This window comes from Aquarana catesbeiana, linkage group LG06 (assembly GCF_042186555.1).
Source record: "Aquarana catesbeiana isolate 2022-GZ linkage group LG06, ASM4218655v1, whole genome shotgun sequence".
NCBI classification, from domain to species: Eukaryota; Metazoa; Chordata; class Amphibia; order Anura; family Ranidae; genus Aquarana; species Aquarana catesbeiana.
Genome location: NC_133329.1, coordinates 189,937,908 through 189,952,406, shown reverse-complemented (window position 1 = coordinate 189,952,406; position 14,499 = coordinate 189,937,908). Strand labels below are relative to the sequence as shown.

The window sequence follows — 14,499 nt, the reverse complement described above, 5'->3', positions numbered from 1 at the left end:
CAGTGACCTCCGTACCATGTCCTCCTCATAGCAGATAACTACCTGCCTATACAAATAAGGACACTTTTACATGCCTCTTGATGGGGATTTCATTTATTAAGCATAAGTTTTACCATCTCAATATTTCACTTACTCTCATATGCCTACATCCACCAACATATTTAGCCTACTGTGTCTGAAGAGTCGAGCCAAGCCTGCCATTCCTTTTTAAACTTTTTTTCACAGCCTCTGGACCTGTAAGTTGCTTTGTAAAAGATGTATGACTGAGTTAACCAGTCCTTTCCAATACGATAGAGTGGGTGCAGATGATTTCTTACAATTCAATAGTATAGCCTTCCTACCATAGAACAGCCTAATATTCAATAGAGTGTGATGCGCACGGGATGGATGGAACTACCTCCTCCACCAATCCTATTAGGCAGACTCTAGGTGTCATTAAGACCTGGATGCTGAGTAGTTCCGAAAGGCATTCTGTAATACCAGACCAGAAGGATTGGATCGGAATGCAACTCCAGAAGACATGTTCCGAGTCAGCTGGGGAGTGAGCATCTCCAGCACTGACCGATGGATATTTGCGGGATAACCTGGTAGGTGTAAAATAAATGTGATGGAGGAATTTGAAATGAATTAGGCAGTCCCTTGCAGACACTAGATATTTAAAGGGGTGATCTCACATGTCCTCCCCTTGTATATCTGATTTCCTTCTCCCACCGCTCCCTGTATTTGGTTATTCCCAGGGGTGTGTGGTTTTTTTTTTTTTTTTAGAGAGATTTGTACACTGTTGATAAAGGTTAGACCAGTTCCTTATCATTCAAGAGAGTCTCTAGGGCCGATGGCAGATACTCAATTCTTTGGCCATTGAACTGCGCCTGAAATGCATGGCGCAGCTGCAAAGAGCGAAAGAAGGAGATGGGCAGATTATGCCTGGCCTTCAACTGGTCAAATGTACAAAGCTCTCCTTCTCTTGTTATGTCTTTCAATACCTTGACCCCCCCCCCCCCCCACATGCCCATATCATGGGATCAGGGAGGGAGTAAAAATGGTGGAAATTAGGGTTCATCCACAATGGTGCTGATGGCGTGACTCCCAGATAACTCAATGACATCAGGATGGTGGTGGTTTCCCATGTCCTGATGATCGCTTTTATCGAGTCTGTTAAGGGCAAGCAGGATTTCGGACCCCTATAGAGGGCCAGCCTCAAACTTTCATAGGACCCCAAGTGTGCCGCTTCCATAACCGTGGCAGAGTCCTCGTCATCACCTAGCAAACACCATCTGGCCTGCCAGATAGTATTTCTGCCAGTCAGGTAGTGCCAGTCCCCCCTGTCCCCACGGCTCTTGGAGAATTTTGATATTTATGCAAGGTGACTGCGGGGACCATATGAAAGACTATTATGCCGTCCAGCATTTAAAAAAATTTTTTGGGTATCCATAGAGGAGAATGACGTAGGAAATACAGTATGACAGATAGAAACTTCATTTTTATGAGACTAACCCGCCCCAACAAGGAGAGGGGTAGGCTCCTCCATGCCCGAGTCTTTTGTTGAAGTCTAGTCACGAGTGGTAGGTTTAAAGACATAGTCTTGAACATTGGCAGTTATTTTAACTCCGAGGTAAGTAATTGAGGAGACCCACTGTAATGACAGTGTATCTAATAGGTTCCGCGCCTCGGGGCCTAGTGGTAGGATTGATGGCTTGCTCCAATTCAGTTGCAAACCCGAGAAAGAGGCAAACTTGTCTAAAATCAATAAAGCAGCTCTGAGAGAAGGCCCTGGGTCTTTGAGGAACAGAAGCAAATCATCAGCATATAGTGCTAAACATTCTTTAATGTTCCCTACTTGAATTGTTCCCACCCTCCCAGACTGTCTAAGTGCTCTGGCTATGGCCTCCATCATCAAGGCGAAAAGAAAAAGGGGAGATCGGACACCCCTGTCTGGTTCCCCTTTCTATTGTGAAGTAATCCGAAACCAAGATTCCCAGCCGAATTGCCGTCCTCGGAGCACTATAAAGTAGCGTGACCCATCGACAGAATCCAGAACCAAACACCATGGCCTCCAACACCTTGTGCATATACAGCCAGTCTACAGAGTCAAATGCTTTTTCAATGTCTATGGAGACAATGACCTTGGCCGGAGACTCAGCAGTGTCTAGCTGTAAGTGTGTGAATAATCTCCTAAAGTTCGTGTCCGTCAACATGCCGGGCATAAAACCTGTCTGGTCAATGTCCACCAGGGTCAAGATAACCCTAGCCAACCTTGATGCCAGCACTTTGGCAAGGATCTTCAGATCCATGTTGAGCAGCGCTATGGGGCGATAAGAGGAGCATTCAAGTGGGTCCTTGCCTGGTTTCAGGAGGAGAACCATATCGGCTTCCATCATTGAGGCCGGCAAGGCCCCCTGTTCCCAGCAATGCGCAAAAAAGTAGGACTTAGCCTGTGTGCCATTTGGGACTTATATGCTTTGTAGAAATCAGCGGGTAGTCTGTCTGGACCCAGGGCTTTCAGGGGGGGAAGGCAAGTATAGCTGCCTCAATTTCTAGGACTGAAATACCTTCATCCAAAAGGGCAACATCTGAGTCAGTTAGTTTCGGCATGGAAAGGCTCTGCAGTAACTCCTCCAACTCAATGGAGTTATAGGATGGAATAGGCGAATACAGGGACTCATAGAAGCGTACAAATTCCTCCAAAGCTCCCACTAGATCTGTGACCAAAGACCCATCTCTCCTCCTTACTACCGGGATACTAACTGGTATCCTTTGGTCAGCTGCCAGATTAGCCAAAAGCTTACCATTCTTGTCTCCCTCAGCAAAAATTTTTTCTGTCCTCTGCCTCATCTCAGTATGGGCTAAATTTGTGAAATGCAATGCCACTGATCTCCTACTCTCCAGCAGGGACACATAGCTAGCCTCTGAAGGAGAGTCAGCATGAGTTTTAGCACTCTCCCGCTCTTTGGCTAGTAGGTGTTCACCCTCATCGTGTTCTCTCCTGGCTTTATTGCAGATATGCACTCGCCTCTTGTCACTGCTTTAAATGTATCCCACGCCGTGGGTGGGGCTGCAGAGTCTACATTAGTTGCCCAAAATGTGTCTATGGCTGAATGGATTTGAGCCGTTACTGGCTCTTCTTGTAACCAACCCAGGGCTAATCTCCAACCCCCCTTCCTCCCCTGGAAGGAAAGACCAGGGTAAACAGAAGTGGGTTATGGTCGGAGGCCCCTCCGGCCAAATACTCTGACTCAAAGTTTTTTTTAAAATGGTAGAATTTCTAAATGCCAGGTCAATTCTTGCTGAGGATTTCTGCATGGAAGATAAGTGAGAATATGATATGACGTCTGGGTGCCCCCACCTCCATAGTTCAGTTAAACCCGCTACCAATGACCATGAGCACAGATCCACTGAAGGCTGGCCTAGCGACGTTAGATGAGTTTAGTACGGGTTCCAGGATGGCATTATAATCCCCCATGAGTAGCATGGGGAGATGCAGGTATGGTGCCAATGTTACCAGCAAGTCATACAGTAGTTTTACCTGAAAAGGGGGGGTAAGTAAATGTTCCACAAAATTTTATGATAGGAAACATCCATTACAATAGCCACATATCGACCCGGATCCGTATGCACCTGGTGAATTGTACAAGCAACTGATTTGCTAATCAGTATGGAGACCCCTCTTGCATACGTGGAATAGGTGGAGTGAAATGCCCTCTGCACCCATGGTTTGCGTATAGATATAATTTTACTACCCTCCAGGTGGGTCTCTTGGAGGACGATATGTGGCTTCACCCACCCAATGTATTGGAACACAGCTGCCCTCTTAAATTTTTTAGTCCCCTCACATTCCACAACAATATCTTTATCTTGCTATCCATCCTAATAGGGGTAATACGATTAACAGGTTTTTTTCACTAAAAGTAGTGGAGCAACTAGTGAATAAATCATATTCAAGGACATGTAGGCTCTAGGCATTAATGGTGCACAAATATGTGGCATAAGGTGGGGAAAACAATTTTATGAAACTTTTTTTTCAAAAATGTTGGTCTTTAGTTTATCAAAAAATAAAAACCCCAGAGGTGATCAAATACCACCAAAAGAAAACTATTTGAGGGAGGAAAATGATAAAAATTTAGTTTGGGTACAGTGTTGCATGACCGCATAATTGTCATTCAAAGTGCGACAGCGCTGAAAGCTGAAAATTGTCCTGGGCAAGAAGGGGCGAAAGTGCCTGGTATTGAAGTGGTTAACCACGCAATGTCCAAAAGCAGTTGAACTGAAGGATGGGCAAAAAGAGCAAAACACAGCTAATAGTGCCATAACAAACAGGTAACTAAAGGCTCTACAGAACTCAGCACACTTGTCATTGGCATCAGAAATTGCATGAACATCCACGTGGTAAAATCTGAGAAAAAGGGAATTAGGAAAAAAAAAAATTATACTCACCTGGGTGGATGCAGCATTGATCCAATGTTGCATCTATCCTCCGCCAGAGACTGACTTAGTAGTACAAAATTCTGCATCCCTCTCAGTCAGGCTTCCAAGTTTAAGTCTAAAACACATTTTTGTTGCAAGATGAAGATTGCCAGTACCATCCCGCTGTATATTTTTTTTTAATATAGGTTTTGTGAGGTAAAGAGTGCTGTGTATGTACAACGCTAGTACAAATCAAGGTTGTCACAGTACGTAAGGGTACTCTTCTCCCCAACGCCGATTTGTACTAGCGTTGTACATGCAGCATACATAACGCTGTCTTTACCTCACAAAACATTAAAAGAACATATACAGCTGTACGGTACTGGCAAACTTCATATCATTGAAGGATGGATGAATGGAAAAAACGTACCAAGACATTCTTGATAAAAAAAAAAAAAAAAATTGCTGCCATCTACCAGGATAATTAAGATGACATGAGGGTGGACATTTCAGCAAGATGATCGCAAACACAAAGCCAAGGAAACTCTCAATTGGTTTCAAAAGAAAGAAAATCAAGCTGCTGGAATGGCCCAGCCTATCACGGGACATGAATCCAATAGAAAATCTATGGAAAGAACTGAAGTTCATAGAAGCCCACGGAAACTTCACGATTTGAAGACTCTGTGGAAGAATGGGCCAAAATTACAAAAGACAATGCATGCGACTAGTTTCTCCATAAGCCGTCATTACCAACAAAAAGATTATGTACAAAGTATTAAATACATTTTAGTTAGGGTGTTTCATACTTTTTCCCTGCGTCATTCCATTTTATTACACATAACTTAATTTCTGAATCTTTTTGGTGTCTTTCGGTGTATGGATTGCATGGGTTTTTCCGACATGTGGTGAAAATTTCATGTCAATAGCACCTTCAGAAATATATTTACCTAGAAAAATGGTGACATGTTCAATACTTATTTTACCCACTGTATACAATATTAAAAAATAAAAAAATTTACACGTGTATCACCAACTCCTCAAAATACTTTACTGTTCACCATACAATTATAATATGTGTTTTGTGAGGGGAAAAAAAAAAAAAAAAAGACAGCTCTGTGTATTAACTAGAACACATGATGCAGATAGCCTGCATAGCCAAGAGATCCTTCGCATACTGATGGAGAGGAGGCCCATGCTGGAAAATATCTGGCTAACACACATCTGTGAATGGCTTGGCAGATACTAAGGACATCAGTAAAAACTCCAAGGGATGTTGAAAACCAGAGTTCGACTTACCAGTAACGGTTTACAGGACAGCCCTTGAGAGATGGAGCTCCTGCCCCCCGGACAGGAAACACATTGCCTCCTGCTCTTTAAAAGGCGGTCCCTCAGGCATCTGGTCAGTTTATCTAAGAACCGAAGGACAGAGCTGAAAAAGTTAAATTGTACATACAAATAATCTTATACATACAAAAGGGTGGGAACGTGCTGTGCTGGAAGACTCCTGGAAAGAGTTTTACTGGTAATTCTAACTCTGGTTTACCTCTAGTAGTCTTCCAGGACAGCCCTTGAGAGGATGAACAAGTACTCACCCAAGTATTTGGGGGGGGGGGGCGACCACTGCTTGGAGGACTTTCCTTTCAAATGCTTGATCTTGACTACTCAAAATGTCTAAATCAATAATGTCGAACGAACGTGGACATGCTTGACTAGGTGGCAGCCTTACATATTTGCTCTGGGGTAGAGCGGACTCTTTCCGCCCAGGATGTGGCTAACACTCTTGTAGAGTGCAGTTACACCTTGTGGAGGGTCCAAGTGTAAAGTTTGGTACCCCTTTGAGATGATCATCTTTATCCACCTAGCTAATGTCCCTTTAGAAGAGTGTCTACCCTTCAGAGACCCTGTTTATCCTCTTCTCAGGGAATCGGATGTTTTAAAGCTTTTGGTAGCTTCCAAATAGCCTATGACATCCAGCAAATGTAGTTGCTCCTCCTTGATATTTAACGGTTTATTACAAAAAGATGGTAACACTATATCCTGATTTCTATGAAAGGTAGAAGCAACCTTGGGGATAAATGCTTTGTCAGTCTTGAGAATGACCCTATCCTCCAATGCCTTCCTGCAGGAATTCTAGAATTGTTGGAGAATCAAATTCTCTTATCTTTATCTGTTAGCCAGAGGTTAAACTCCCTCCAGACTTTCAGATAAATGGCTCTTGTAACTGGTCTGTGACTTTGTAACAGTTTTTAGCACTCTGTTAGATAGACCCTTAGACTTCAGGATCTCGGTTTCAGATACCATTCCGCCAAGTTTAGCATAGTTGGACTGGGATGCAGGACTGGGCCCTGGGATTGTAGGTTACGACTGGAAGGTAACATCCAGGGTGGTCGATCCACTAATGATAGCAGAAGTGAAAACTATGCCCTCTTTGGCCAAAATGGGGCTATTAAGATTAGGGAAAAGTCAATTCTGTCCTGAATTGAAAAGGACTCTTGGAATCAGATACAGGGGTGGGAAGGCGTGACATAGCCTGAAGGTCCATGCGTTCTGGAGGGCGTTGACTGCCACCAGCTGAGCTCTTGGGTTTAGCGAGAAAAAAACCTTTGAAGATTGGCGTTTGTTTTGTTGGCAAATAAGTCGATCTCTGGGGAGGCCCCACTTGGATACGATTTCCGCAAGCAGTATTGGATCTAGCGACCATTCCTCTTGTGAGAAGGTTTGCTCAAAAAGTTGGCTAGGTTGTTATGCACTCCCTTGAGGTGGATTGCTGAGAGGGATTCCAGATTCTGCTCTGCCCAGGAAAATATTTTCTGTGCTATATTTATCAAGATGGGACTCCTGGTCCCCAATTGTTTGTTTAGGTACGCTACAGAGGCTATGTTGTCCGACCTGATCTGTATGTGCTGGCCTTTTAGTTGATTTTGGAATGCTGCAATTCCTTTGGTTACAGCTTTGAGTTCTTTGTAGTTGGATGAGTGTTGTCTCTAGTTGAGTCTAGATACCCTGCGCCCATTTTCCCTCCAAATGGGCACCCCATCCCTTTCTGCTGGCATCTGTATTTAATAAGTGTGAAATCGGGAAGGTCCACAGCAGACCTTTTCATAGGTTGGCTTGGTTTCTCCACCACCATAGGGCTTTCTTTGTGTTGGCTGGAAGGTACACCTCTAGGCCTTTTTTTCTCCAAATTTTGAAGGAGGAAGGCTGAAGTGGTCTCTGGTGAAACCTGGCCCATCTGACTGCCAGGATGGAGGCCGTCATGAGATCCAAAACTGATATTTTTCTCTCATTGTGACTGGGAGAATTGTTTGCATCTGTGCCATCCGTTGTCCAATGTGATCAACCTTTTCTTGTAAGAGTACAATCTCCTGTTCCTTTGGTAAAGAACCTCAGTGCCAAGGAGAGGCCGAAGGGTAAGGCTCAAGACTTTGGAAGTGGTAGACCCTTCCCCTATTCGTACTGCTACGTTGAGAAATTTTTGGGAGTTTTCCCTGATTGACGTGTGCAGAAAGGGGTCTTTTTTTGCCATAAACCAATCTCTTTGGAGCAAATTTCTGACAGTAGATTGACTCCATTTTTTGTACTGTATGGCTGCGTTCAACGGCTTTAGGTTGAATATCAGGCGGTACTTGCCTAAAAGTTTTCTGTACCAAGAATGCGTGCGAGTAAAATCCCCTTCCTTCTTCCTGTTTTGGGACTGGTATTAGGTTCTTTTGGTCCACCATTTCCCCTAAGAGTTGCAGCAATGCCTGGGCCTTTGCCGGGTCCATGGATAGTTGGGTAATTAGTAGAAGTCGACCAATATTTGGCCTTTCACCACTTGCCGACCGCCGCCCACAGATGTACGTCGGCAGAATGCCACAGGCAGGCAAATGGACGTCCCTTTGAATTTGCCACCTATCTGGTACGCCCCCGCGAACACTGTTCGCCAGTGGCCTGCGATTGTGGTGAGGAGATGCCTATGTAAACAAGGCATTTCCCTGTTCTGCCTAGCAACATGACCGAGATCCATTGCTTCCTGTCATCGGGAGCAGTGATCTGTCATGTTGTAGTGAGCCTATCCCCCCTAGAACACACTTAACCCCTTCCCTGCCAGTGTCATGTATACAGTAATCAGTGGCTATTTGTAGCTCTGCTCGCTGTATAAATGACAATGGTCCAAAAATAGTGTCAAAAGTGTCCACCATAATGTCGCAGTCCCGATAAAAATTTTTTTTTTTGGGGGGGGGGGGGCATATTTATTATAGCAAAAAGTAAAAAATATTGTTTTTCAAAATTGACGGCCTTTTTTGTTTATAGCACAACAAATAACCGCAGAGGCGATCAAATACCACCAAAAGAAAGCTCTATTTGTGGGGGGGGGGGGGGGGAGGAAGGACGTCAAATTTTGCTTGGGTACAACGTTGCACGACCGCGCAATTTTCAGCTAAAGCGACGCAGTGCCAAATCGCAAAAAATGCGAATTCAGGAAGGGGTAAAATCTTTCTGGGCTGAAGATTAGACCGATTAACACTGACCGCACCACCGTACCCCGTCAACCCACAGGTGTTCCTCCTCCCTTCCACACACTCCATTGGCAGAGCGGTGCCGCTGAGTGTGAAACTGACATATGCAATTGAATGCAGAGAGAGGAGCTGTCAAAATTCAGCGTTGATGTCGGGGATGGGCGGGACCCAGAAGCTATCAAACACAAGCCAATGGTATGGGATCTGGGTGGGCAGTTACGTGTATGAGGCCCATCCCCTTTAAGCAGCCCAATCATTGGCTGGTGTTTGATAGCTGCTGGGTCCCGCCCACCCGTCCCGCCCACCTTCAACATCACCGCTGAATTTGGACAGCTGGTCTCTCTCTGCATTCAGTTACATGTCAGTTTCACACAGTTACACTATCGGCTTAGTTTGAAACCTGCCAACCAGTACCACCTGCCAAAAAAAAAAAAAAAAAAATCAGCTGCCTTGATTTCTAAATATCGGCATCGGCCAGAGAAAAACCCATATCGGGCGACCTCTAGTAATTAGTAACCTCTAGTAATTAGTAATCTTACCACTTCCAAATAATTACTGAATTCCGAGGCATACCCTCTCACGATTAACCTCCAACAATTTTGTCAGGGGAGTAGTTTGTTTCCTACTGGGGAAGGGATTCCTCCAATCTTCCTCCCACCATTACTGTGGTTTGGGATTTTTGTCAGGAGGGTTAAAGAGAAAGTTTGTTTTTTGACCCCTCTTCTGGCCGGACCAGCTTTTTTTTTCGGTTTTCCCTTATAGGGATGAAAATTTTTTTCTGTGAAATTACTTTGTCTTAACTGGGAAGGCCTCTCCCCCCCCCCCCCCCCCCCCCCGGGGGAGGAGCGCCATCTCTCAAGGGCTTTCCGGGGGAGGAGCTCCATCTCTCAAGGGCTGTCCTGGAAGACGACTGGGGGAAAAGAGGGATACTTTAGCATGAAGCAAGGGTCTTGGCCCATCTGTTTAGTCCACAGTGTTTAGATCTGGTAGACTGCCATGGCGGCTCGGAGCGACTCAGGAGGGGAGCCTGAAAAGGGCTCCTCTGTGATGCCCTACTGTCTATGGCCTCCAAAAGAACTCATATCCTACCTATAAAAGCACAGTGAAAGAAAATGCATCTCTTGGTAGGTAGGAGGAACAGTGTGTGGCCAAAGTGCTAGCAGAATGCCCAAAGGAAGAAAAAAATCACTCGGGGCAGCTGTCAGAAGGGAGGGTACTTTCTCCACAGGGATCCATCAATCCCACTTCAGTCATGAGCAGAGCGAGCCAACAAGGCCATCTAACCCCCTTGCCACTGCGTTTGTGATCTGCCACGATGTAAGGTGCATAAAGTACCCCAAGGGGTACTCGCCACCTTTGCTGCTGTAGAGAGGGAAGGATGAAGCCTTCTGTGCCAGACACTATAGAGACCAGGGATAATGGTGAAATGGTGTACACACGCAGAGTGGAGTCAAAAAAACTGAGGCAGCACAAGCATAGTTGGTACCATGCAACAGAAGGCTGGAGGAAATTGCAAGAACAAGCACTCTGGAACAGCCTGGTAACTGCTGTTCATGATAGACATACTCCCGAAGGACTCTTTAGGGATATGACCCCAGATATGACCCCGCTGCTGGCAGACAATGGCCCTAGACCAGTCTAGCACCCTGCACACAACTCAACACATATGCTAAAGTGATAAGTCCATGCAATCTTCAATGCTCAAAGAGCAATTACAGGCTAGCCCATCTTTTTCAGTTGGAGTATGATTAGAGTCCTCTAAGGCTCAGCTGAGGATTCTATCGATCCGGAAGCTGCAGAAAGGAGTCACAGTGGCTATGGTGCATCCAGGAATCTTGATCAAACAAGCGCAAATAACCTCTACATAAAAGTAGTAAGCGTCTCTTAGTAGAGACAGCACATTCATCACCTAAGGACACTAAAAAAAAACTGAGGCTGGCTGGGAATGGGAGATGTCATGTAGGGGGGGCCTGAACACCTGTTTTTGTTTGCAGGTGTCCAATGACTTGAAGGTAGCTGCATATAATGCAGGATTAAAGACCCCAGACCCTGTACTGTATGACCAAGAAAAGGGGATCATCATTTTTAAAACCTACCACATTTTAAAAAGTTAAGTAGAGTTCATCAAATGACCTCAGTTAAGCTTTTAAGACTTGGGCTGATTGGGGCTCCTACTGCTTGACAACAAAAGTGAAAAGCATGTTTCTCTCAATAAGATGGCAAGCCATGTAAGCTGCTTCTATTAACTGCTTCAAGGAATAAATAAAACCTAAAAAAAAAAAAAAAAAAGTGCATGTATACAAATTATCTAAAACCTCTTGCAGCAGTGCTCTCACACCCTTCCACTAATTCCAGCTTTTTGTTGCTAAAATATTTCAACAGAATGGATTATGAATATATAGATTACAAGTAAATGGTGATTTAAAAGGATAAGTTCATTAAAAAATAAATGCAGAATTTTTTTTTTCCCCCTGCAAAAAAAGTGCATTTAATTTTTTTGGAGCCTGTAAAAGCATTGCACCAGCGATCAGCTGGTCTCCTGCAGACCTGTCAGTGCATCTATGTGCTGATACACTGACAAGGAGAATCAGTGAACTACAACAGTGCTATGTAGTTAATTTGAGAGAAAACGGGCAGCGTGGCTGCAGCATTGGGAACAGATTACATGTTCCACATTAAAAATGCGTGAAACATGTAGCATGTTCCCAAAAGGTGAACTTATCCTTTAGGCATCAAGAGACTGGGATCAGGGATTGTGCAAGTGTTTCGAGCCATGACAGCAGGTAGGGAAAAGGGGTGCGGGAACTGCATAATCACTGTCACACAACACACAGAACAGCCTATGAAAACCAATATTTTAGCAGTCCAGCATGTTTGTGCTAAGCAAAGCAGAAAGGCCATTGGAACAGGAGTAAACTGCCAGGTAAATCTGCCATGCATACTTCCACTTTTTGTAAGTGCTCCACAATGTACTAGCAGTTTAGGGCCATCTAATAAATCATGACTAATAAAGCATGAAAGTGCCACTTTTAAATTCACCTGTATTCTCACATTATCCTAATTTTGATAACTATAGCAAAAAGATCTTTACAACAAGAAAATTCATGTGATCTGTGTCAAACACTCACCTCTTCTCCTTGTAGAAATGTTTACCAATATGGGATGGCAGAAGTCTACGGATTCTTGCATCAGCAAGAAACAAGTCAAAGCTGCCAAGTAAACGTCGTTTGGCTTCATATGGTTTATATTCTTTTTTCATTTTTTTCAAGGGGATGACCTGGGAGATGAAGTTATTTGTGTTAGTTTAGCTTGGTTTCATTGATAAAACAAAAACACAAAACCACAAACAAACCCCTTAGGGTGCATAATCTACATTGCAAGGCCCTTTGTCCTCTTTAGAAATAGCTGTTTCATCATATACTTACAGACCAACTCCAGAATGGAAAAATAGGATTTTTATAACAGCTTACCTGTAAAAATCCTTTTCTTGGAGAACATCACAGGACACAGAGCCATAGTAATTACTATGTGGGTTATAGTCCACCTTCAGGTGCTGGACACTGGCACACCCTGAACAGGAAGTTGCCTCCCTATATAACCCCTCCCACTACTGGGAGTATCTCAGTTTTGTAGCAAAGCAATATTAGAAAGAGGGGAGGGACCTGTGTCCCGTTATGTACTTCAAAAGAAAAGGATTTTACAGGTAAGCGGTTATAAAAATCCTATTTTCTTTAATCGTACATCACGGGACACAGAGCCATAGTAATTACTATGTGGGATGACCTAGAGCAAAGCCAACTGAGGGGAGGGAGACAACAAAAGTAGGGCACCATGAGATCAGAGGACTTATACGGCTGCCTGCAGTACAATGTGCCCAAAAGCGACATCCTCATGTCTTTTTACATCCACCTGATAGAATCTGGTAAATGTATGGACTGAAGACCAAGTTGTGGCCTTGCAGATTTGAGCCATGGAGGCTTGGTGATGCACTTCCCGCAAAGTACTAACAGCCCTGGTGGAGTGGCACTTTGATTTGAGAGGGTGGAATCTTCCTCTTCAAACCATAAGCTTGAACAATTACTTGCCAAATCCATTTAGAAATAGTAGATTTTAATGCTGCCTGTCCTTTTTTTAGGACCTTCAAGCAACACAAACAAAATATCCGTTTTTCAAATCTGAGCAGTCGCCTTCAAGTAGACTGACTGCTCTCACCACATCATGTAGTGACTTTTCTTCAGTAGAACAGGGTTCTGGAAAAAACGAAGGCAGAACAATATCCTGGTTTAGATGAAAACCTGACACTACCTTCGGTAGAAAGTTAGGATGAGGACGCAATGCTACCCTATCCTTGTGAATAAATATGGCTCTTTACAAGAAAGAGCAGCCAACTCTGATACCCTTCTTGCAGAAGATATGGCTACCAGAAAAACTAGTTTCCTTGTCAAAAGGACCAAGGGAATATGTAGCATCGGCTCAAAAGGCTGTTTCTGTAAAGCCGACAGAACTAAAATTCAAGTCCCAAGGTTTCAGGGGTGACCTAACCGGTGGATTAAGTCATGTTACCCCCTGTATAAAGCTACGGACCAAAGAATACGAAGCAAGTGGTCATTGAAATAATACCGATAAGGCCGAGACCTTGTAGTACTCAAGGCCAGCTTAATCTCTAACCCCATTTGCAGAAAGTCAAGGATTCTATGACATACTTCCTGGGGTGCCAACACCTGGATTCACACCAGGAAACATATGCCTCCCAGACTCCAATATATGATTCTAGAGGCCGGCTTCCTTGCATTAAACAAGGTAGATACCACTGAACCCGACAGCCCATGCTTATTCAGAATGTGGGTTTCAATAGCCAAACCGTTAAATTTAGCGTTTGTAAAGGTAGGATGGAATACCGACCCTTGCGAGTGTAGGTCTGGATGTGGTGGTAGGGTCCCTTACCGCCATTCTTATGATCTTTGCATACCAAGATCTTCTGGGCCACAAGAATCACAGACTTCCCTTCCTGCTTGATCCTGCGAAGAAGTCGTGGAAGCAGCAGAATAGGAGGGAATGCATAAATCAGTAAGAACTGATTCCATGAGACCACCAAGGCATCTGTTCCACATGCTAGCGGAACCCTTGTTCTTGACACAAAGTTGTCAATCTTGTTAATCCTGGCACAAACAAATTATGTCCGGGATCCCACATCTTTGGCATATTGCCAGGAAGATCTCGGGGTGAAGGGACCATTCTCCTGGGAACAACTGCTGGCGACTCAAATAGTCTGCCTGCCAATTTTCTATTCCTGGAATGAAGACTGCCGTTAGGCAAGGTACATTGTTTTCTGCCCAAGTTAGGATACGATTCACCTCTCTCTGGGCCGCATGACTTCTTGTGCCCCCTTGGTGACTGCTATAAGCCACAGCTGTGGCATTGTCGGATTGGATCCTGACAGGACAATTCCGTAACCTGAACATCCAGGCCCTCAGGGCCAAGTGCGCTATCCGAATCTCTAGAATGTTGATGGGCAAGGCTATTTCTGATTTGAACCATTTCCCTTGGACAGTCGCCTCTTCCAGGACTGCTCCCCAACCCGAAAGGCTGCCATCTG

At 44.4% G+C, this 14,499-nt stretch overlaps 1 protein-coding gene across 1 annotated transcript in view; it reads right to left on the bottom strand.

Moving 5' to 3' along the window:
* The window catches only part of RSL1D1 (ribosomal L1 domain containing 1), a 201,042-nt gene that overhangs the window by 70,936 nt on the left and 115,607 nt on the right, over positions 1-14,499 (bottom strand). Inside the window, 1 exon segment of the mRNA XM_073591170.1 lies at positions 12,032-12,180. Within this exon segment, the coding sequence (XP_073447271.1) occupies positions 12,032-12,180 (149 nt within the window).